This window comes from Pteropus medius, unplaced genomic scaffold (genome assembly GCF_902729225.1).
Source record: "Pteropus medius unplaced genomic scaffold, Ma_sr-lr_union100, whole genome shotgun sequence".
NCBI lineage: Eukaryota > Metazoa > Chordata > Mammalia > Chiroptera > Pteropodidae > Pteropus > Pteropus medius.
The window spans coordinates 558,150-582,696 of record NW_024351543.1 but is presented as its reverse complement, the minus strand read 5'-3'; the positions used below and the strand labels follow the sequence as shown (position 1 = coordinate 582,696).

General features: G+C 37.4%; 2 protein-coding genes and 1 pseudogene across 10 annotated transcripts in view; 1 reads left to right on the top strand and 2 right to left on the bottom strand.

Moving 5' to 3' along the window:
* The window catches only part of GRAMD1C (GRAM domain containing 1C), a 75,319-nt gene extending 73,687 nt beyond the window's left edge, over window positions 1-1,632 (bottom strand). Inside the window, exon 1 of one of the 2 annotated variants that reach the window (XM_039843046.1) lies at window positions 1,476-1,632. In XM_039843046.1, coding sequence (XP_039698980.1) covers window positions 1,476-1,502 — 27 coding nt within the window. In that variant the 5' untranslated portion in view covers window positions 1,503-1,632. The remainder of the gene's footprint in view (window positions 1-1,475) is intronic. The other variant, XM_039843045.1, reaches the window with a different exon arrangement.
* A 1,586-nt stretch (window positions 1,633-3,218) lies between these two features.
* Window positions 3,219-3,337, top strand: LOC120586842 (uncharacterized; annotated as a pseudogene).
* A 17,743-nt stretch (window positions 3,338-21,080) lies between these two features.
* Window positions 21,081-24,547, bottom strand: part of ATP6V1A (ATPase H+ transporting V1 subunit A) — a 52,361-nt gene continuing 48,894 nt past the window's right edge. For all 8 annotated transcript variants that reach the window (XM_039843041.1, XM_039843035.1, XM_039843039.1 and 5 more), the window contains one exon: window positions 21,081-23,449. In XM_039843041.1, the coding sequence (XP_039698975.1) occupies window positions 23,357-23,449 (93 nt within the window). In that variant the 3' untranslated portion in view covers window positions 21,081-23,356. The remainder of the gene's footprint in view (window positions 23,450-24,547) is intronic.

The window sequence follows — 24,547 nt, the reverse complement described above, 5'->3', positions numbered from 1 at the left end:
AGGCCTCACAGAGCCATTATGGCTTAAACAAGTTTAAACAAGCTCAAATTCAACTAAATAAAAAAGGGTACATTTCAGTCATCAAACATCAGAGGTGAAATATAATAAGTCTCACTCCATTTTTTGTTATGCTTGTCTGCAGACAGCTTTTAAGCCTCCCCCCTCCTTCTTTCTCTTCTGACCCTAAAATGGGCAAGTTAGTAAGAAAGCATGGGTGCTCTTTCCTTTCGTGTGGGTGGGAGAGTCAAACCAAGCAAGCCCTGTCCACACACAGGAACCCTTACACTGACCCCATCCCCTAACCACAATAAAAACCTCTTTTCCTTGCCTATTCAAGTCATTTCAGATCTGCTTGAGAATCTGGCCCTGCTCTTCCCTTTTCATGTTAAGTATATAAGTAATAAACTTTTATGTATAAGTAATAAACTTCTTTATACCTTCATGGTGTGTGTATGGCATCACCACTTTCTATATCCAAAACAAATTTTGGTGGGGGTCCATTCTGGCTTTGTAGAATGGCTACAACAGAATCCCGCCTCTCTAACTTATCAGCTGTGTGGTCATTGGCAGTCACTCAATCTCTCCAAAGCTGTTTTCTTCACTCTACAGTAGGGGTAATAATTCTCTCTAGTCTAGACAATAAGCTCATGGAGAGCATGGATCATGTCTGTGTTGCTCACCATCTTATCCCAAACATCCAGGGCCAGAGAGATATAGATGAAAGAATGACTGATTGGGTTCATGAATATCTATCTTGCCTATTCCATAGTAATGTTTAGAGAATCAATTGAAAAAGTATTCACCATTTGTTCATTCGGCAATTATTTGAGTGCCTCCACCATTTTGTAAACTGTAAAATGCTACTCAAATAAAAGGCACTGCGTTGACTGCAATTCTCCAGAAGTAAAATATATACACAAAACCAAAGTAAAAGTAATGAAGATAGTATTCAGAAATGCATGTACTCCTGAAGCAACGGTAGGCTTTCACCCTGAAGATCAATCAACAAGTTCTATTTATCAAATAAGGTAGTAAACAAATAACGGAACTAGCTGAAACCAAAAACGTGGTTGACGGCACAGTGATTTAAACCACCTAGTCTGAGCCCTTTAATCAAGAGCTGTTAAGCGAAGGGGGTGAAACTGGATCAACGTGATATCGGGTCAGTATCTTGACAACAGAGCCCGAGTCAATGGGACCTGAGGCTGAGACATCTGGAATATGACATTTCGGGTCCAAATTCTTGCACACGTCCACAGAAAAGCAGACCCTTCCAGCATCGCCCACAAGCGAAAGGCTCGCAGGAAGCTCAGGAAACCGTTTCCTCGGTAACAACTTTCCACTTTACTCCAAAGAGCACCAAGAAAAAGGAAGGGAGGAATTCATTACCATAATCCGAGAGGGGTTAAACAACCATCGCGAAGGACACTAGTAAGCCACGGTTTAGGAACCCGCCCCAGCGAGGCGCCCCTTACCTGGCGGACAGTCAGAGGGCCCTCCATCGCGGCTCCCTCCGCCGCCCGCCGCGGTCCCGCGCACGCGCGCTCCACCGCGGGGAGGGGGCGGCCAGGCAAGCGCCGCGCGCCCACCGCCGGCGCGCCTCGCCAGCCCGCCCTCCGAGAGCCACCTGGAGTTCTGCCGGCGCGCCTTGCGCCCTCTGGCGGCAGTTGAGAACTCTTGCTTTGACTGACTCCTAAAAACGTAATGTTAATTTGTTAGCCTGAGGTCAATCTTTACTAGGGATCAGGATGAGTGAGCCCCTGTCCTTACCTACCTCCCAACCTCCTGGGCCTACTTGGAATGGCTTCGAGGCACAAGTCACTCCTCACAAAGCCCCTCCTCGCTCCAATACATACCCTGATCCGATGTACGAAAAAGTAAATTGCATGACAGTCTCGGTCCTTCAAATAATGGTTTGAGGTTACTGATAAAAAGCTATTGAGTATTGCAGATCCTGGTTCTCCAAAAAGCAGCTACAGAAGACATTCTAAACAACTGAGGAAGATTGAATATGAAGAGTATATTAGAGTTGGTATTATGGAACAATTAACGACTTATTGATAAATTTATCAATAAACTTATTGACATGCATTTATGTATAATTAATACTGCGTGGTTGTGTTGGAGAATGTCTTTATTATAGACAATCTGCGCTCAAGTATTTAGACCTGAAGTGTTATATCTGCAACTTGATTTCAAATCCTTCAACAAAGATGTCATAAACTGAATGCATCTCCCAGAAATTCATATATTGACACATAACTCCCTTTGGTCATGTGAGGAAACAGTGAGAAGACAACATTCTATGAATAGGATGTGGGCTCTCGCCAGATGCTGAATTTGCTGATGTCTTGATCTAGAACCTCCTAGACTCCAGAACCTTGAGAAATAAATGTTTGTTGTTTAAGCCACCCTCTCTATGGTATTTTTGTTATAACATCCCGAATAGACTAAGTTAGATAGACAGCAAAATAGTAACAATTATTGCATCTATGTGGAGGATGTACCACTGTTCAATTATTCTTTTTCTATTTTTGTATGTTTGAAAATAATCATGATGTCAAGTTGGGTAGAGAGAGTCAAACCCAGTTCCACAAAAAGTCAGAGACTGAGTGTATTTTTTTTTTCCTGTGGGGGCCATTGTCCTAAACAAGTTTATTGTGCTGTTCTTACATTCAAAACCCACTCCCTTCTCCCAATGGGAGACAGCGGAGGGAAGGATTTTCACTGTAAGGGCATGCCTCCTCACTGAGCTCCCCCCTCTTAATGCTCAGTCCTTCTATTCATAGTCCACTGAAACATAGACCATGGGATTTATCTACCCATGTCCTTTATTCATTTTATCTATAAAGGGTCTTATCTGTAAAAATTACTTTTATTGAATATGAGTACATAGGATAATTACATAAAATATATAAAACATATGCAAGGTATCCAGAATGATGTGTAACAAAAGAACTTTATATCTATGGTCTAGTTTGAAGTTCCCTAAGCACCTCCCTCATTCTAACTTCTTCTTTTCCCTCTCAAAGGGAAATTATGCTTATGATTTTTTGCTTCTCTTTAGAGTTTTATTAATTTGTATTCTTTAAAGTATTTGCAGTATATTTGTTATGACATTTTATAAACTGAATATTACTGTATTTTGACTCATTTCTTTCACTCACCATTATGTTCTTGAGATTCATCCATGTTATGGTGTATTTTTAAAACATATATTCTATGGCCATGCCACCTTGAATGAGCCCTATCCCTTCTGATCTCAGAAGCTAAGCAGGGTCGGGCCTGATTAGTACTTGGAAAGGAGACCACCTAGGAAGACCAGGTGCTGTAGGCATAAAAAATAAAAAATAAGAGATTGTAAACTGACAAGGTCCTTGCAATCTGTGAGGTCAACGAAGGGTTGCCTCACCTAAAATAAATAAATAAGTAAGTAAGTAAATAAATAAATAAATAAATAGATAGATAAATAAATAAATAAAATATTATATGCTAAAGAACAAATTACCTAATAAGACAAGAAAGGATAGTTCTTGTCTTGCAAAACTTATCATAAGCTGGTTTTTCCTTCAATGTCGTATGGGGGTCACTGCCCTAAACAAGTTTATTGTGCTGTTCTTAAATTCAGAACCAGTGGCTGCCCCGAAGTGAAATTAGTCTGGATTCAAATTTTGGCTCCACCACGTATTTGCAACTCACTTAATCTCTTGTTCCCTGTGTCATCATTTGTTACATGGAGACAGCAACAGTATAGTATTAGACTGCTAGGGCTGTCGTAACGAAATACCACAGACCAGGTGTCTTAAACAGAAATTTATTTTCTCACAGTTTTGGATGTTAGAAGTCTAAGGCCAATTCGGTTACTGGTAAGGACTCTTCCTGAAGGGCAGGAGGTGCTTTCTTGTTATGTCCTCACACTGTATGCTCTTTGATGTCTCTTCTTATAAGGACACTAATCCTATTAAATAAGGACCTTATGACCTCACTTAACATTAAGTACTTCCTGACATCAAATACAACCACACTAGGGTGGAGGGAAGACTTTAATATATTGATTTAGAGACACACATACATTCAGTCCATAATAGTACTAAGTAATAATGGGCTCAAATGTGATAATCTATATAAAACAGCACAACCTCTAGTGAAGAACCAATTACCAGTTTGCTCTTTTTGGGGAAATAAATAAATAAACAAATTTTCTAGACTTAAAATATGAAAATGGAGATAGGCATCCATAGAAAATATGAGACCAAGATTGTTATATAGAGTTAAGCTTGAATGTATGCTAATTTATTTCTGTTTTATCATGCACAAAGTTGGTACTATATTAATGAGCTGTGACACATTTTACTTTTGGCCTCTATACACCACTATATTGAAAAAAAGATTTTAAATGGTTTTTAATCATTAATTCAAAGATATATATTGAGCCCCTTGTATGGGCCAGGAGCTGTTCTGAGAGCTGGGGGTCCGTAAATAAAATAGATAAAAATCCTAATCCTTATGGAGCCTATATTCTAAAATAGGGAGACAGATGATAGGTAAAATTATACCTATGTCAGCATATGCTAATCATAGAAATGTATATTTAAAATGAGAAACCATTTTTATACCTGAGTGATAGTATAAATTGGTACTTAATAAGTCCTTTTCTGGGAATCTATTCTACAAAAGAAATAATCCTTTACTCACCAAAACATTCTCTGCAGCCTTTCTTATACTTGTGAAATATTAGAAAGTAAATATCCAAATAAATAAATAAAATGGGAATAGTATTAAGTAAGTTATGGTGCTATCTGTTAGGCACTATATTTGGTTTTGCCAGAATTAATCATTTAAATTTCCTAAACTTGGGATGACTCCATAGTGTAGCAGTTGGCATGTCTGCTTTACATGCAGAAGGTCCTGGGCTTGCTCCCCAGGTGGGCCCAGGGACTATATCCAATTTCCCCCACCTCCCCCACCCCCCCCACCCCCTGTGTGCTCAAATTTTCGCTACGTGGGAGGAGACCACTTCTTTTGTAGAGATCTAGTTCTTAAGGGGAAAGCAGCGACATCCATAGGTCAGGGGTAGAAGTGTGTGTGTGTTGGGGGCGGGAATCAAAGAGGGGGAAATAAATAAATAAACAAATTTTCTAGACTTAAAATATGAAAATGGAGATAGGCATCCATAGAAAATATGAGACCAAGATTGTTATATAGAGTTAAGCTTGAATGTATGCTAATTTATTTCTGTTTTATCATGCACAAAGTTGGTACTATATTAATGAGCTGTGACACATTTTACTTTTGGCCTCTATACACCACTATATTGAAAAAAAGATTTTAAATGGTTTTTAATCATTAATTCAAAGATATATATTGAGCCCCTTGTATGGGCCAGGAGCTGTTCTGAGAGCTGGGGGTCCGTAAATAAAATAGATAAAAATCCTAATCCTTATGGAGCCTATATTCTAAAATAGGGAGACAGATGATAGGTAAAATTATACCTATGTCAGATGGTGGTAATACCTGTGGAGACAAACAAAACAAGGAAGGGACAGAAAGATTTTGAATAAGGAGGTCACGGAGAGCTTCACTGAGAAGATGATGTTTGAAAAAAATGTATGAAGAAAGACACTACAGGGATATCTGAGATAAGGGGGTTCAAGACAGAGGAATGAGTGAGTTCAAAGGTCTCTGGGGTGGGAGGGCGCCTGGTCTGTTTGAGGAGCAACAAGGGAGGCCAGTGTGGACAGAGCCAAGTAAGCAAGGGGAAGAGTAGAGTAAATTAGATCAGTCAGGCAAAGTGGTTGAGGACAAGTCAGATCTCAGAGAGCATTCTCAGTATTGTAAAGTCTCTGGGTTTTCCTCTGCGTGAAATGGAAGCCAGTAGAGGTTTTAGAAAATAAGAGCGACATGACTTTACTTATAAAAGGACCACTCTGGCTACTATATCTTCCTGAATGGTCTCCTTGCTTCTGTCTTTTCCCCTTACAGACTGTAAAGGGGAGTCTGACCTGACATCCAGATAAGAAAGGGATATCTGAGATAAGGGGGTTCAAGACAGAGGAATTCCCTGCCTCGAATTATTTTTAATGGCTCTACTCCGAGCCTCCTCTGGCCACAATCTCCCTTTCCAGATCATACTACAAATAGCTAGGGACCTGGAATTCCTTGCTCAAACTGCCCCTAGTCCACTTACAGGAACTTGAAAGCCTTCCTCCATGGGTCTGTTCTTTCTAGAGTGGATAACATCACCTGCATGCACACCCTAGGCCTGTAGAATTACCAATGGTAGCTGTTTGTAATGAGTATAGGTGTATCTTGGACACGCAGACTGGGGTGTCCGTATGCATGAACAAAATGCTCCTTGCAGTGGGGAATGGAGCCAGAGCTGAGAATAGAAAAAGAGCAGGTTGAAGGCTGGTGGCCAGAAAACAGTTATCTCCACATTACTTACTTCCTGATGCAGAACCCTTAGAAGCCCGAGAATTCCAAATTCATACTGGTGTTTCAGGTCTTTGTAGAGATATATTTGTCAAGATAAGAAATTAGAAGATACTTAAGTTTTTTATTTATAATTTTAAAAAAATGTATGCGAATATAGGCATCCATTTGTATTCTTGCCTCAAGCTCCACAAATGTTAGGGACAGGACTGATAAAGGGGCAGTAATCAGAGAGACCAGTAGAAGGCTACTGTAATAACTCATATGAGACACGATGATTTGGACCAAATGTGGTAATCATAGCAGTGGTGAGAATAGCAGGTTCTGCATATACAGTATTTTGAAGGAAGAATTAAAATGATTTTCTGATGGACTGGTTGTATAGTATGAGAGAGAAAAGTTAGGGATAACTCTAAAGCTATTTGCCTGTACAACTAAAAGGATGAAGCAGCTATTTACTGAGATAAAAAAGCCTAAAAGAACAGTTTGGGGCGCTATGAGTTTGGTTTTAAATATGTTCAGTTTGAGATGCTAATTAGACATCCAAGTGGAAATATAGAGTAAGAGGTTGTGTATACATAAGCCTTAAGTTCAGAGGCTATAAACTTGGGAATTATCAGAAAATCAATGGTTTTGAAAGCTATGAAATTGGGTAACAACATCAGGTGAGTAAATGTACATAGTAAAAACATCCAATGACTTGTTCCTGGAATATTCCAAAGTTTAGAAGTTGAGGAGATGAAGAGGAAACAGCAAAGACTCTGAGAAGAAATGGTCAGTGAGAGAGAGAACTTCACTCTGAAGCGAAATAAAGAATTTCAGGGAGGTTGGAAAAATCAAAGACGTTAAATATTGCTAACAGACCAAGTAAGTCAAGAACTGAGAAGAGTTCTGTGTTACTCTGTACTTAGCAATCTGGAGGTTGTTAGTGACTTTGACAAGAACAATTTCAGTAGAGAGCAGATTCAAGAGAAAAGGGAAAGACGTATAAGGCAGCATGTATAAACAACTAGTGGAAAGAGTTGTGCTCTAAATGAGGCTGTGAAATAGGACAGTAGCTAGAGGGGAGATTTAAAGTCAAAAGTTGTTTTGCTGTTTTGCTTTATTTTAAAATTTTGTTTTTTAAGATGGGAACAATAACAGCATGTTTGAACACTCATAGGAATGCTCCAACAGAGGTAAAAAAAAATGATGTAAGAGAGATACGGAGAATGACTGGAGTGAAGACCTTGAATAAGAAAAGGGGTAGGATCTAGTATGAAAGTGGATGGGCTGGCCTTGGGTAGGATATTTTCTTAGTATCAAGAAAGAATATGTGGGCACAAGTGTAGATAAGAGCATAGATGTGGCGAGGCGATTTTGTGGTAGTTCTCTCTGATGGCTTCAAAGCAGCCCCTGACAGCCAGGAGATGGCCAGGCACTCACCAAGGCCAGGCCAAGGTGTTCTGTTGAAGATAAAAAATTTCACATAATACCAATATTAAAAAATAAAAGCCACTCTAAGATCATAATAGAGCAAGACAATAACAAGGCCACTCCATAATTATGTCTAAACAGAGACAAAAATGTGGATATAGTCCAAACCATAGAAGTGACCAAATATCCCCCAATACTGGCTAATATGAGTGACTTCTGCTTATTTCCACAGTTTTAGCTTCACTTTGTTCCTCCCATCGTCTGAGTAAGATGTATTAACGCATTTGATCATAGAATTTACTGCAGCTTTTGACAACATATAATCCAGAGAAAGTCCCCACTTCTTAAATCTGCTCCCCCAAATCACCTAACACAAACCCAAATCCTATAGAAATCTTTTCGATCACCCATTTACTGAGATGTCCACATGGTTCTTCATGTTGTGCTTTCACCGTCATTTCAGCAAGTTGATAAACTCACCATTGTTCAACTACAGGTGTGTTTCTGATAGTCATTGGCTGAAGGGCATTGATATTTCTCAGTGAAATAGAACACAGGGTGAAAGTGAACATGGAGGACAAGTTGTTGGAAGTGTGAGGAGAAAGGAGAAATTATGAAATACTTACTTGGAATGGTAGGAAAAAGAATGGACTAATGTATTAGGGAAACAATAGGATTGCTGGGCCACACCAGTGCCTAACTGAGATTCACAGTCATGTATTTAAAGTGAGAGAACACTAATATAAAAAGAGCTCTTAGAAATCGATATGGAAAAGCCACAATCAAGTAAAAAATCAGTAAAGTGTATGTCAGAGGGTTCGCAGAAAATAAAATACAAATGTCTCTTTAAAGAAATATAAAAAGATGTTCAATTTCGCTTTGAATAAAAAAATAGAAATTAAAACCACACTGAAATACCATTTTTCACCTACTGAATTGACAAAAACAGAGAAGTTGGATAATACATTCCATTGATAAGACTGTTAAGGAGACAGAAACTCTCATGGTGGGAGTGTAAAGTGGCATAGCACTTTGGCAATAACTATAAAAACTACAAAATGCATGTACTCTTGCAGTAATTCCATTTCTGGGCTATTTCCTATAGATTTAATTGCACACATACAAAATAACGTTCAAAGTTATTCATTGGAGAATTCCTTGCATTAGCAAAAATTGGAAACAAATGTTCTTCAGTGAAGGCCTGGCTGAATAAACTATGTACATTCATCCATTGGAATTCTATGCTGTATTTAAAGAAAAAAAGAACAAAGGATGAGATCAACAAAAATAGCAGAGAACTCTGAGTCTTTACCTCCATAAAAACAATAAATAAGAAGGCAAAAAACTGTCAGAACAACATATTCAGAACTCTGGAATTCAATCAAACATTTAACAATCAAAGGAAAACTTAATTAAGAAAAAAAAAACCAGCTGAGTCTCAGTAAAAGAGCTTTATAATATTTTAATTTACCCTGGTAACATCTTCCACTCCAGTGCTGGGAATTCCCAGCACTAGTATTGGAGGAAGCAGTACAGAACTTACTCTCAAAAAATTGTGGTTGTTTGCTTTGACCTGTCTGGTGGCTCCCTGAAGGACCGGCACAAAGATTTGCCTTTATTTTACCTAACTCAGAACTCTCCCAGGGATAAGACAGCCATCTCTAGGGTGAGGGGGACATTTGTTGAAAACATTTAAAGGCATATGTCTTAGCCACTGACGACACTTCAGGCAAGAGAAAAGAGTTGAGGCAAATAAGAGACAATCTGAAAAGCTTGGGAAGAAAGGCTAGAGAATGAAATGTTTTCGGGAATAAAGGCTTTGAAAAGCTCCCACAAATTTCTGAGAATCTACAAAACCATCCACATACCCTGAGTTGAGAGCATGCACCGAAAAGACCTAAAAAGGCCCTAAACTCTCACCTCTGGCTGATAGTCAGGCTCTGCGTAAACAGGAGGGAAAGCTAAGGAGAAGTTAAAGCCTGCCTGAGTGTTGAAGGCATGACAAAGCACATACACACAGCCCATCTGCGAAGACGAGGAGGTCTTTTATTCTTTCTTCCTTTTTTTTTTTTTTTGGTTCAAGAGTTTAAGGAAATCTCTGTCAAATCATTAGCTGATCACTAATCTAACAGAACAGATTTCTGTGGCCACACATGACAAGAGTTCAAAATTTACAAAGTTAACTTACTAGGTACCAAGAGTAGTTAAATCCATTGAGAACAGAGAGTAGAATCATAGTTTCGGGGGTGGAGGCACAGAATGAGGAACTATTGTTTAATGGATACAGAATATCAGTTTGGAAAGATGAAAAAGTTCTCAGGGTAGATGGGGGATGATTGCACAGCAATATGAGTGTACTTAATGCCACCGAACGGTACTTTAAAATGAATAAAACGATAAATTTTATATTATGTATGTTTTACCACACACAAAAAAATAGTTCATAAAAGTCATCAAACAAACAACCAACAAATACCAGAAAAAGCAGCTATAACAAACCCCAGAGAGGACAATCTGATTTCCTGAGTTACTACATCAAAATATTCAAAATGTTTTGTTTTCAACAAAAATTACAAGACTCGAAAGAAATAAGAAAATATGGCCCATACTCAAGGAAAAATTAATAAAAACTGTTCCTAATGAAGCCCAGACATTGAACAGATAAAACTTTAAATAAACTAATATATACTCAAAGAGCTAAAGGAAATTATATACAAAAATGGGACCCATGCAAACAACGTCTCGCCAAACACAGACTATCAATAAAGAGATTATAAAAGGAATTCTGGGGTTGAAAAGGGAAATAACTGAAATTAAAAATTCTCTAGAGGGGTTCAATAGCAGATTTGAGCAGGTAAACTTAAAGATAGTTCAGTTGAGATAATCAAGTCTAAGGATCAGAAATTTTTAAAAAGCAAGAAAAAAAAATCAACTGGATCTGAGAGATCTGTGGAACATTATCAAGTGTACCAACATATACATAATGGAATTCCCAGAAAGAGAGGAGAGAGAGAGAAAGGGACAGAAAGAATACTTGAAGAAACAATGCACCCCCCCCAAAAAAAGAAAAAACAAAAAAAAGAATCTCTTTGAATTGATATAGAAAAAATCTACAAAATAGGTTATTAAATTACAAAAGCAAAATGCAAAACTACATATAGTCCCAAAAATGCATACTATGAATCTAATAATGAGGAAACATCAGACAAATTTGTATTGGGGCATCCTACAAAATAATTGACTTGAATTCTTTAAAAAAAATCAAGTTCATGAAAACCATAAAAGATTAAAGAATTTTTGTTCCATATTAAAGGAGATGAAAGACATATGGCAGCTAAATGCAATGTGCAATATTGGATTAGATCCTGAACCAGAAAAAAAAAATATATATATATATATATATATTGCTCTAAATATATAAATATATATTTTGCTCTAAAGAACATTATTGGGACAACTGGAACACTGAGCAAAGTTTACAGATTAGATTATAGAATGCATTCAATGTTGATTATATTGTTTTTGATAATTTTGCTGTGGTTAGCTATGAGAATGTCCTTGTTTTAGGAAATATACAGATGTATGTTTATTTAGGTTTAACTGATGTAGTTAGGTTTAATCATCTCAAATGATTCAGAGAAAAATATGTCCAGAGAGAGATGATAATAAAATAAATAAAACAAACATGGAAATGTTAATAAATGGGGAATTTGAGTAAAGGGTATATGGGAAGACTTTGTACTATTTTTGTAATTTTCCTTATTTCAAATAATTAAAAACTATTATAACCTGTCAAAAAATAAAGTGAAACCAGTCTGCACAGATGTGTGTTTTTCTGCAGTTGCATAGATGCAAACATAGAATGGTCAGAGTTGAATAGAGAAAAAGAGATCTAAGATAAAGAAAGTGGTAACATTTTCTGGGAGAGTAGGATGAGATCCAGTGAAGAAAACAACTTCAGACACTCATAAAAGCTAAGGATACATGTGAAGAAGCTAGCGCTGGAGTAAAAAGAGAGAAGTGTAAGCTGAGAGAGTTCCTACATCATTTGCTAAAGGTATTGGGTTTCTAGATTTCATTTCATTAAGCTGTGAATTATTTAAATCTACCTTGAGTCAATTTCTGAAATGGGATGCCATGTATTATATAATGTACACTATAATCAGTGGTATTATATAAATAAACACACCCAAATTTGACCTGCCATCTCTCACACCCCTCTGCTATCTCTTTGCTTTAATGATAACTGTTAACATCACAATTTTATCATTGCCATTTTAAGTACAAATGCTTGACTTTTACAAAGATAGAAATCAATGTTTTCTAACAGACTATTGATAGTGTAATTAAATTTGGAGATCATCAAACATGTTGAGACAATGTTTTCTTTTATATACTACTGTTCCTGGAAATTAGACATATTTAGAAACCGCGTATCTATTTTATTGAAACTAACAGGCTGCAGGACTATTATTTTTAAAAATCTCTAGTGAGATCACTTACAGTTTAGCAGTTGTAATTCATGGGTAAGTGCTTTAATTCTGCTTTCTAAGATAAGAATAAAAATTGTCCTTATTGTGATTAGAACCTAATGCTAAATATATATAAATTGTAAACTCTGTAGTATTTTTTGGGTAGCCATGTTTGTTGGAAACAGAGAAGCAAATACTAATATCAGTGAATATCTTGAGTCGGATCGCGCAAAGGTGCATTTAAAACAAAGTACAACCCTGGAAAACAGCACCTACATGCGATTCAGATCCTAAAACAGAAGAAAGACATGGAAGAAAAAGATATGGACATAAATTCTCAATTCTCTGAAAATTAACTGCAATTTGAAGACCGTATTTTGGTGAAAACTTCTCAGAACAAGATGCTTGTCTGACCATATTCAACCTGGCTGGAAAAATCATAGTGGTTATTTCTACTTAGTTTCCATGGAAGAGAAAATGGTACAGACGGAGGAAATGGAAGGTAATGTGTTAAGTTCAGTTCCCTAGAAGTTGAGCCTGAGAAAGAGATTCCTGTGAAAGTGGCTTACTAAGGGAGTGCTGCTCAGGTGAGACTTAACGTGGGTGTGAGGGCAGCAGGAAAGGAGAGGCGAAGCAGATATTGATGTGAGTTCGGCTGAAATTTGTCCTCAGCCTGATCCCACCAGGAGCTCTAGAGCAAGGGTCCCCAACCCCCGGGTCATGGACTGTTAGGAACCAGGTCCGTGGCCAATTAGGAACCAGGCCGCACAGCAGGAGCGGCGGGCTAGCAAGCGAAGCTTCATCTATATTTGCAGCTAGTATCACCGCCTCAGCTCCATCTCAGATCATCAGGCATTTGATTCTCATAGGAGCACCGGTCCCTGGTGCCAACAAGGTTGGAGACTGTTTTCCTATATCATGTGCTCAAAATGTATTTTCATGAGAAAATTAAATTCCCTAGAAACTTTGTAATCAGAAACATAGGCTATTGAGTCAGTATATTGAGCAGAAGGGGAAACGTAAACCTTGATTTTACAGCAAATTTGGCTGAAGTATAAGCAATATCGATTTAAGTGTTATAAACTGAAGATTTTAAAATTACACTTCATTAAAATAACTTGCTCCATAAACATGACAGGAGCAAGCCAAGAAGATAGGCTTGCTCTTTTGGAAAAGAATTCCTGAATTACTGTTACATAATATGTTTAATTAAATGTATGTATATTTGTATTTCTTTATAGAGCTTTAAAACATAGCTATTCTCATTACCATTTTTATCATCTCCTAAGAACTTCGCTCCAACAATGATCTCATCCTTAAAATATCATCAATTGCTCTGTTCCAACAGTCTGTTTCCCCTTTATCTAAGAGCAGGGACAAAATATCATGGTTAGAAGATCCCTTGCAAAGCGGCAGTGTGACTGAGAAACTGAATTTTAATTTTAGAACACGAGTCTAAATTCATGATTTCATACCTGTGATATACTATTTTATCATACCTTCTATATTTATTAGCTGGGATTCCTCTATGAAAAAGGACTTCCAGGATGGCTTTAAACTAAATTCGCAGGTTGAAGTTTCTCTGGAACACCTAGGTAGTGTGAACATGGTCTGCGAAGCAGCATAATGGTTGGCTTATAATTACAAATTTTCAGGTGTGTGCTCCTCAACCCACCTTCTCATGTCTTGTGGGCTCACTAGGAAGGTGGTTTCCCATTAGACTCTCTACATCGGATCTTCTGTCATTGTCACCGGGCTGTGAAAACTAAACCTTAGGGTTTGGCCAGATTCAGGGCAAAAGCAGCTTCATTACTTCATTCACTTTTCTGGGTTCCTTAGACATTGGCCTGATAAATCTTAGTACCTTATTAGCTCTCTGATGACTTACAGATTTTCAGAAAAGATTTTATAAAGTATTTTTAGTTATTTTTAGTGATAAGGTTGATCCAGTTCTGTGGCCCATCCTGTTACCAGAACTGGAAATGGAACTCAATCATGTATTCTGTAAACCTCACAACATCTCTAAGAAAGGGTTGCTTTTATTATTATTTCCCTTTTTTTCCAGATAAAGAAGCAGATGAGACACATAGAAAAACTAGTAAACAATCACCAATCCTACAGCTAGTGAACACTGGAGCCAGATTTTAAATTCACTTCTATTTTGCTCAAAGCCTTTTCCCTTAACCATCTAACAATATGCTTTATTTAGATTGAAGACTTTCAGTGACTTTTATAAAAAGTAATTTAACCTTTTTTATTTTACCTTTTTAAAATATTTTTAAACCCAGATGCTAAATTTAAAAAGAGTTCAAATATTAGGATCTATTTTTTAAAACATGTTAATGGCTACTATCAAAAATGTTCTAGAGTGAAAATATACAACTGAAGTAAATGGTTAGGTGTTATGATAAAAAAATTTTTTACCTATAGTTGACTCTGTTGGTGACTTGCCCATAGCCCCTTTACCAGACCAGTTCACCCATTCTCCGACTGAGTGTTGGCAGTTAAGAACTCACAGCAGCACATTTGTACTGAAACTTGTCCTTAGCCAACAGTAAAGAGGTGCCACATCTGATAATGCTTGGAAGATCAAGCAGTATGTGTCTGCCCCGCCCCCTCTTGGTGATTATATACGAGGATATCAAGGTAATGACATCCATGCTCTAGAGTAGTGGTCCCCAACCTTTTTGGCACCAGGGACCGGTGCCTCTATGAGAATCGAATGCCTGATGATCTGAGGTGGAGCTGAGGCGGTGATGCTAGCCCTGGGGAGAGGATGCAAATACAGACGAAGCTTCACTTGTGGCTTGCTCATCTCCGGCTGTGCGGCTGGGTTCCTAACAGGCCAGGGATTGCCTCTATGCATTAAAATGTATACTATTCATCTGTCTCTCCAAAAACCATCTTGTGGACACAGAGCTGTGCTGTGCAGATTCCCCTTCAAGGAAAGACTTGTTGCCCTGCTGCCAGGAGTGTGGTCAGCAGACGACCTCCATCTGTCAGCTACTTCTAGGTCAGGTCTGCAGATGCCATCTCACCAGAGATCTCATTCTCACAGGGCAGCCTGAACCTGGATTCCAAGAGAAGCAGGGTTAATAAGGTCTGGCCATTTCAGCCTGATGCCTGTCAATTCAGAGCAACAATATTTGCTCCTGAACTTCCCCACGGGAGGGGCCATGGCCAAGGCTTTGTCGGGCTTGCTTTGTATTTCGATTTCTTCTATGTGCAACCCTACTTCGCCTCCTTTCTCTCTCAAGTGTTGAATCCAAATGAATAATTTTTACCCCAGCCTCCATCTCAGCATGTTTATAAAGAATCCATGCTTTAGGAAATATTGTCCTAAATAATTTTTTTTAGGACAAGTGTCAAAAGGTCTTTACAGACTTTAAAATGTAGTTCAGTGTAGGGCCATACCAACCTGAACATGTCTGATCTTGGAAGCTAAGCAGGATCAGGCCTGGTTAGTACTTGGATGGGAGGCCACCTAGGAATACCAGGTGCTACAGGCATTGAAAATGAAAAAAATGCAATTAAAAATAAAGGCCATGAATATGGTTTTATGTGATTGAAGTTGCTTTGGCTTTTATAAAAGGTGTCCAAAACTCTTAGTGCAATTTTAAGAAATCTAGTAAATGCTAGATATACTAGCTGTTTGGAAGTTGTAACAATTCAAGAGCTGTTTAGACAGTTGAAAAGCAAACTGAAAAAATTATCAAAATGGATTAAAGAAAAAAGAATTTTGAATCCTAGGACAAATGCTTTTTTAAAAATGAAACTAAATTATATTCTTTTATAATTATATTCACAAGCTAAGCCTGTATATGACAAATTCAAATATTTCGCAGAATTTTGATTCCTTTTTGAAATACCCTGCAATAAAGAAATGGGCAGAAGAGAAACTGCTGATCTGTTCAGTAAATATCTGAAAACCACTATATCAGAATCCTGTTTGAAATCCATATGTGTAACAATTATTACTGCTCGAATTTCATGATTTAGGAAAACTTTGTCCTACTGCCAAACCATTCTGAATCTCAGAATAACACGTGACTCAGTAGAGCACTGTTTAAAATCAGTAACAAGGGACATTTCTTAAAAGGTAAATGGTTTGGGAAAATCTTATAATACTGAGGTTGTGGTAAAACTAGTTAACACTCAGAGAATACTTATTTAAATATAAGTCTCCTGTGTTACTTTTCCTATTTAAGCATTGAATAAAGATTCTTGTTTCCTCCAACTTGTCCCATGGTAAGAATTACCTGGGATGTTAGCTAAATTGACTCCTGTACCCTTCCCCCTAGAACAGAGATTCCAATTCAGTTGGTTTGGTGCAGGCCCGGGAACCTATATTATTCATACAGTCCCATATGTTTCTTATTTTCAGACAAGTTTGGGAAACAGCTAATTAAGACATGTATAATTATTTCAAACGTTAAACCTTCTTTTAACAGTCATTCACTGCTGCTTTGAGGATTGTAATATGTATTCATGGATACATGAATATATATTTCTATGCGACTGGTTAAAGCCCTGTTAATGAGCCAACAACATTCTGTGACTATGTGGTCTGGTTAGTTTCACTCTGTCCCAAATCTTGGTCAGTTGTCTGACAAAGTGATTGGTTGCAAAGAAAACTAAGAGTTCCTGAATTTGAATTGAAAAATTTAAATCTATCACTTCTTCTAGAAAAGCCCAAGTTTAAAAATCAAACAAGAATGTAATTTTATTAGGTAAAATTTAAACCATTTAAAAACCATCACTACAGAATTTTTAATACAAAACTACTTTAAATAAATAGAAATCCTTAAGTGTATTCTTTTTTGGGGGGGGTAAATTATTAATTATGACATACATACAGAAAAATGCTTGAATCATGTGTGATTTTTTTACAAAATGAACCCACCCATGTAAGGACCCACACCAAAAATCAGAACATTACCAACACCCCAGAAGTCCCCCATGTGCACATGTAACTGCTAACCTGACTTCAAAGATCATATCCTAGTTTTATTTTAAATTCTATATAAATGGAATCATACAATATGCGTTCTATTGTTTGGCTTCTTTAACTAAACATTAGGTTTCTGAGATTCATTTGTTTTGTTATATTAACTCTCATTTCTATATAGTATTTCACACAATTTATTCAACCATTCTTCAAACTACCATTAAGTAGTTCCCAGTTTGGGGCTATTACAAATAGTGCTGCCGTGACCATTCTAGTACATGTCTTTAGGCGAATATATATATATGCATATATATTATATATATATGCATTTCTGTTGTGTAAAGACCTAGAAATGAGATTCCTACGTCCTTAGGTTTTTCTAATTCAGCTGTGTAGATACTACCAAAATAGTTCTGCAAAGTGGTTGTACAAATTTACACTCCCATCGAAAAATGACAGTTCTGGTTGCTCTACATCTTCACTAATATTTGGTATTCTCTGTCTTCCAGTTGGTATAAAATGTTATCACCTTGTGGCCACCGCCGTTTGGGGCTGGGAGGAGGCAGCGGAGGGACTCGCTGCGCAGTGAGAGCAGCCCTGTGGCGGGTGGTTTGACTCGCGAAGAGGCCGGGCGGAGTGGGCTGCCTGAAGTAGTGGCGCGGGGAGACGGCGGGATGTGGCACCGGGGGCCGGAGGGGTGAGGGTTGGAGTCTCGCTGGCCGGGCCTGATTCTCAAACCGTCCTGGCAGGCCCGCAGCCTCGCCTCTCACAGAGGGCGGGGTTCTTGGGTAAGCACCGTGCGTTTCCCGAGACCCTAGCCGAGGAGAGACCTGGTGAAACTCCTCTCCTCTGCTTTCCTTCCTCGGGGGTGCAGATCTTGAGGCTGAGCTCTGCCAAGTTCTTTCCCCAGCCCCGTTGGGCCTGGGTATGAAGGCGAGGTCCAGTGTAACAGGACCCCCACTTCGACGGGCGAGATGGGAGCGACGCCAGATTCCAAAGACTGGCGCCACGGGGTAGGGTGGAGGTCGCAGCACTGGCCGCTGCTGCGCATCCCTCTGGCGTGGCGGTGAGCTGGAGCCTCCGAGGTCGGAGAGCCCGGTGCACCCACCATCTACCCCCACGCACCAAGGCCATTTGATGGCCCAGGTTGCAAAAAGAAACAGTCTTCTTCTTACTGTAACAACCACTAATTTTTTCCTGGGACCAGCTAGATGGGGGCATGTAAAACCTTCACGAGCCCAATGCTCGGAAATTTCTGAGCGCTGTTGGCCTCAAGGTTTATTCTATCCAACCCCGATTCGTGGACCTCGCACGCTGCCGGCCTCTTTGGGAAAACGCCAAAAGTGTGCTGTTTCACTTCTCTTGAAAGTTTACACCAAAGGGGGGATAATGAGTTGTTGCCCTTGACAGGGTTGGGACACAAAATAACTTGAGTCGCCACGGCTCTGGGAATAAAAGTGGAGTGGCCCATTTCGGATGCTTTAGGAACATCTGTTTGCATTTTGAAATCTGAGCCATAACTTTTACCAAAACTTGGAGAAATGTCTGCCCTCCTAGAGGAAAAAACGAACTGATTCCAATGTAATCTTTATCAGACTACAAATTCTTTCCACTTTAAAGAGCTTTTCTCCACAAACTATACGGAGTATTTTGCCACTGGTGCATTGTTGCTAGGGAACCTCAATTTTGAAATTCCAAGTAATTGAGAATATCTTCTGTAGATCCTAGATGCTACCAAAATAGAAGTTGCAGCTTGGAGCTACTCCATATGCGTGCAGTTTGGGGGGAGAGGAGACCTGCTTTGAAAAAAATACTCAACCTTACCAAAAAAAAAAAAAAAAGTTACATCGTAACTTTAATTTGCATTTCCCTGATAACTAGAAGCTGAGCACTTTTCTCATGTTAATTGGTCATTTTGTTCTGTGCCTATTCTTTACTCATTTATCTATTAAGAGCTCTTTTTCTTTTCGACTTGTAGTTCTTTATATATTCTGGATATACATCCTTCGTAAGATGTTTATTATTCATATTTTCCTCTCCACTTTGAAGATTTCTATATAATTATGGTAAAAATGATTATTCTAGACTTACCTTCCTAAACTCTAGCTCAAACTGATGTTTCTCAGTCACATTTTCCTTCTTAAAATAAGTGTCATCACGCTGCCCACAACCTTGTCTGGCCACTCTTTTCTCCTTACTTTTCTTCTGGTTACTTTCTCTCATATTTATTCAACCCAGCTTCTTGGTTCTGAATGTTAAGTACATACATGGGGAAAAGATATACAGTACTATTTAGTGCAAAGAGACACTAAAAATCTGGAGGCCTGTGTTCTAAAATTAGGTAACTGTGTGACACTGGGCAAATCAGTTAACCTCTCTGGACTCCAATTTCCTCTCCTGTATTAATGATGGGTTTGGAATAAATTTTAAAATTAATCTGAGAAGCTGCTTTACTTTCAGGATCATTAAATCTCATTTATAAATCTGCCCATTTATAACTATAATTGATGTATTTGTTCTTAAAAAATCTTTTCTTAAAAAAAAACAAAATGAAAAATCTCTTGGAAGAATGTCCTGATCCTTTTACAAGGTGCTTCCTTATTCTGCAGAATGACGGCTTTTCTGTTACTGGTTGAATGATGCTTACCCCCACCTCCCACCCCAGACTTCTTAAGGAGCCTGAAGCAGTTGCTAGTAGTGCCCCATGTAAATCTCCCCGGCTATGACTACCATTGCAGTGCACACCACTCCGACTTTCCAAGTGCTTGCACCTAAATCTCTTTGCAGAGGGTTTTCTGTGGTCACTAGTATTTGATCTACCTATAGGTGTGTAGTGGGGATCGACTCTCCCTGTCTTTGTGGGAACAGGCTTCAATGGATGATTGACAGGAGCTCTCAAGAACTGTTGAAAGTACTCTAGCTCCCTTGCACCACAGAACTCCACAACAGGATTGTACTCAGTAGTCCAAAGTATTGACTTGCTTGGCAATGAACACTTTTATTGACTTCTTTCAATCCTGTCTCAATTCTCTACTCCTCTACAGGTGTTTCTTAGGATCACCTCCCAAATAAACTGCCTGTACTCAAATACTTGTCTCAGAGTCAACTTCCTGGGGAACTCAAACTAAGAGGAAGCCCTTAGAACAACTTCAGTGGCATCATCACACCCTACTTGGGAAAGCTGGTTCCCTTCTTTGTGCTCTTATATTGTAGCAATACATTAAAATTAGTAATTGAAGATATTGGAATATTACAAATGTACTAAAAATTACCCAAATATTCTATAAGCTTTCCCAAAATTTTTAAATATTTCTCTATATAAACCTGGCATTCAATAGTAATGATGAATTGTTCACTCCATACTGCTTCTTTATTTACTTGGAAATTATTAAAAATACATGTAAGAAAATAAAATGTGTCCTAAGTAACATGTTGCTACATTGAATCCTAAATAATCTGGATTGCAAAATCATGAATTTCAAGGCTTTAGTTCATTTACCAAAAATAGAAATGAGTACCACTGATCTTTAATTTACAAGTGTATTTTTACAAACCATTTACTTCTTCAATTTAAAGTAATATTCAGAATGGTATGAGATTCTGTGTACTACATTTCCAAATCATAGTATATATGATTATATGACTTTTCACAGCTTATAATGAGGGCTCCAATTCAATTTCATAATCTTAAGTAACAATTTATAAAGAAAGGGAGAAATAAAAAATTTAAAAGTCATACTGAAAACATTAAGTCAAAATATAAGGTGGCATGTTTTCTAGCAGATCTTGCCCCCCCAAAACACACACAAATGTTAATTTAAATCCACTTTTTATTCTTTCATAGATTTTAACAATTATACACAACTGTTAACATAAAGATAATGAAATCTCAAGGATACGGAGGCAATATATATGGTCTCTTCTATTCATTCCTTGGGATGGAAGGAAATTTCCAAAGGGTACAATGTGTGACACTTAACACTGGAAAAATACATATGAAACTTGTTTAACTGGCTCCACTTAGGACCAGGCACAGCACAATAAATATAGAACTGCATCATCTTTTTAAAAGACTGTGGTAATTTTAACACATTCTTACTAAAGAAATATGATCAGTGACCAATATGAAATTCTTAACATAGCTGAAGGAACACTTCTACTGAATATCTGAGCATAGTTTCTCTAGCATCTCCACACCCATATATCAACATTCTTAAAAAAGAGTAAGAGTGTACACTGCAAATTTGGAACGACAAAAAAACAAACTTGGTCAAGCTTTCTTTGTCATATCATTCATCACTACCTAGTGTGCTGGTAAGTTTAAGGTAGAAATAGAAAGTTTTTAAATCCTTTTAATTTCCACTGGTCTTAAGATCTCTGGGCAGAAGGCCACACTGAAAGCAAACTGATTAAGCAGCACCATTAAATTCACATCTCAAGAGATCATTGTAAAATTTTTATCTTCCAGTGCTCTGAAAGGTTACAAAAAGTTGTATGGAAGAACCTCTCTCCTGAATAGTAGTCCACAGTAAGAGCATCAACCTGCAAGGATTTAAAAAAACCTATAGCTGAATTCTCTGACTGCATCTTTCCTTAACAGACCAAAAGAAATACATTACCTAAAAATTTAAATAATAACATACTGAAGCATAAAATAAATACTTTATTTATGCTATTATATTTAGGTATTTGAGATTGTTAGATATGTTCAACACCCTTCTCTTCCCAAAGAGGAAGCGATGATGCCAGCACTATGGGTCAGAAAAAGTTAATGGGAAACTGTTGCTCTCAAAGCTGTTCTGCAGTGTACCTTATTGTACAAACACTGAAACTACTATTTTAAAATATATACTTCAAAGATAGGACGAAATAATCTTTCTTCACATGACCTAGATTCTGCCATCAGCAGACACAAAAATTAATTTATCCCTATTAAACCAAATGGAAACTGGTAAGCTGCTATGGCTACAGATATTCTGAGAACTCTTGAGCCAGTGAATCAAAACCCACATGAAAGAAAATATTACGTCTACAATTGGTAAACTGCTTGTTCAAAAATTCAATAAGTGAACAAACATGCAAACATGTGACACACGTCATTTTGTAAAAACATAATGCCACTCTGGCCCCAAGAATCAGTACAGCTCAGCTGGTCCTTAAAGGTGCAAAGAGCCTTTAACCATTAATAAATATCTTCTTTGTGACATTTTATTGCCCATCACGCTGCCACATGATTCTTAGAAGCTTAAGCTTCTAAGATGTTTAAGGAAAAGGGTATGATGTGGATTAAGTTTTCAGTGATTGTTGTAAATGTAATTTAAAAGAGAATTTCCTAGTAATGCGGTAGACTATTCCTTGATACTGAAATTTTCCTAGTGAAACAAAATAAGGTTTAATAAGATGACATTAATCTAAATTTGACCATCTGACCCCTTTTTTTTTACTTTTTTAGAGGGTACTGATTCATATATTGTGCTGAGTCCCCACAAAAGACTTTTAAAAACAGTATAGTCCCCAACAGTTTCCCATAAATATTCCTGATATATAGTGGGGAAGCAATGCATAATTGGAACGTTAATCATTCATCTTTTTTAAAAAAGCAAACATTTCCTGCAAAGCAGTTACTTAGTAAAATGCTAAACTGCAAATAACCTTGACATGTAGATAGATATCAAGTCACTTTATAAAGTACCTGGCAAAATGTATAGAAATCTGGCCTTTCATTCCAAATCTGTTGCAAAGTACATGCAGTAGTCCTGTTTACAATGTAATGGCGATAAGGAAAGGGCAAACCTAGGACAAGGAGGGACATGACTCTACACACAAGTTTACAGTAGTGTAGCCAGAGTATATCATATTTACTACATTCACCACTTTGGAGAAAGGATCAAGGAGGCCTTCAAACACTGGAACAAAGGAATGTTTGCTTTATATAAGACCTACCAAATAAACCGGAAAACAAATGATAACACATATAGGCACGAATCTCAAAGCTGCACAATAAAAAAGCAAAGGGTCTGAGATGAGATCTAGGAAAATATACACACATGAGAACTTGCTGAGGAAAAGGAAGAAAGAAATCACAGTTCTAATCTTCAAGGCTACGGAATGCATTCTGCATATCTTCAAGAAGTTGTGCATAGTCTGCTTTGATCTTTGCCTCACCATCTTTCAATGGATCCTATAAAAAGACAGTAGAGAATTCAATTTGCCTTTGGAAAATAACTTTCAGAACAAGTAGTAAGTTACTTATATTTAATATATTCTGAGTGCTAGGTTAAGTGAGGCACACTGGTAAACCCCAGGCAGGAGTGAAAACTATCCTTATTTCCCTTTTTCCTTTAAGGGTAAAAATGCATAAATGGAGTAATACTCCAACCAAACAGAAAGATGAAATTCTGATTTTGTATTTTGCCTGCTGTATTCAACAACCAATGAATTTTATCTGCAATAATGTGCAAAACACTGGGAAATTATACAGCATCACATATTAGATGCATTTCACTGCATGTTTATGACAGTTGGAATTAACTTAGTCAAACTAGAATTTACTGTTCGGGTCTGATAGTATCATATTGTGACAGGAAAGTGAAATTTCTAAAATAATCTTAAAATACACCACAATTAAAATCCTTATGGAAAGTAACTTAGTTGAATAGTATGTATAAAAGAGACTTTAAAATGTATAAGCTCTCTGGCTCAATCATTCCACTTCTGGGAATCGATAGTTGGAAAATTCACAAAACCAACTACATGAACAAAGCAGTCCATACCAACTGGAAATGTCCTAAGTGCCTAAGAATAGGAGAATATTACTCTCCAGCCACAAAATAATGCTACAGAAAAATATTTAATGAATTAAAAAATAACTGTGATGTTAATTTGACACAATGTGCATGTAAATAAGGATATCACCTTCAATCATATTACCAGAAATCATTATTACTAGTAAATATATATTTTTATCCTCTTACATTTAATTTTTAAAAATAAATTTGAACCAAATTACGTATAGAATTTCTCTTTGCAAATTGATTTTTTTCACTCATTAAACCATAACCATTTCTTCATGCCTTTGAATATTCTTTGAAAGAAAGATGTTCATTCCTTCATGATATCCTTGTCATAATGTACATGCCATATTGTACTGTTCACTCTTGGATGGCATTTAAGAAGGTTAATAAACAACCTTTTACATATATCCATATGAAAATCTGATTATTTCCTTTGGTTACATGCTTTGAAGTAGAATAACAGGACTCAAGGATGTGAATATTTT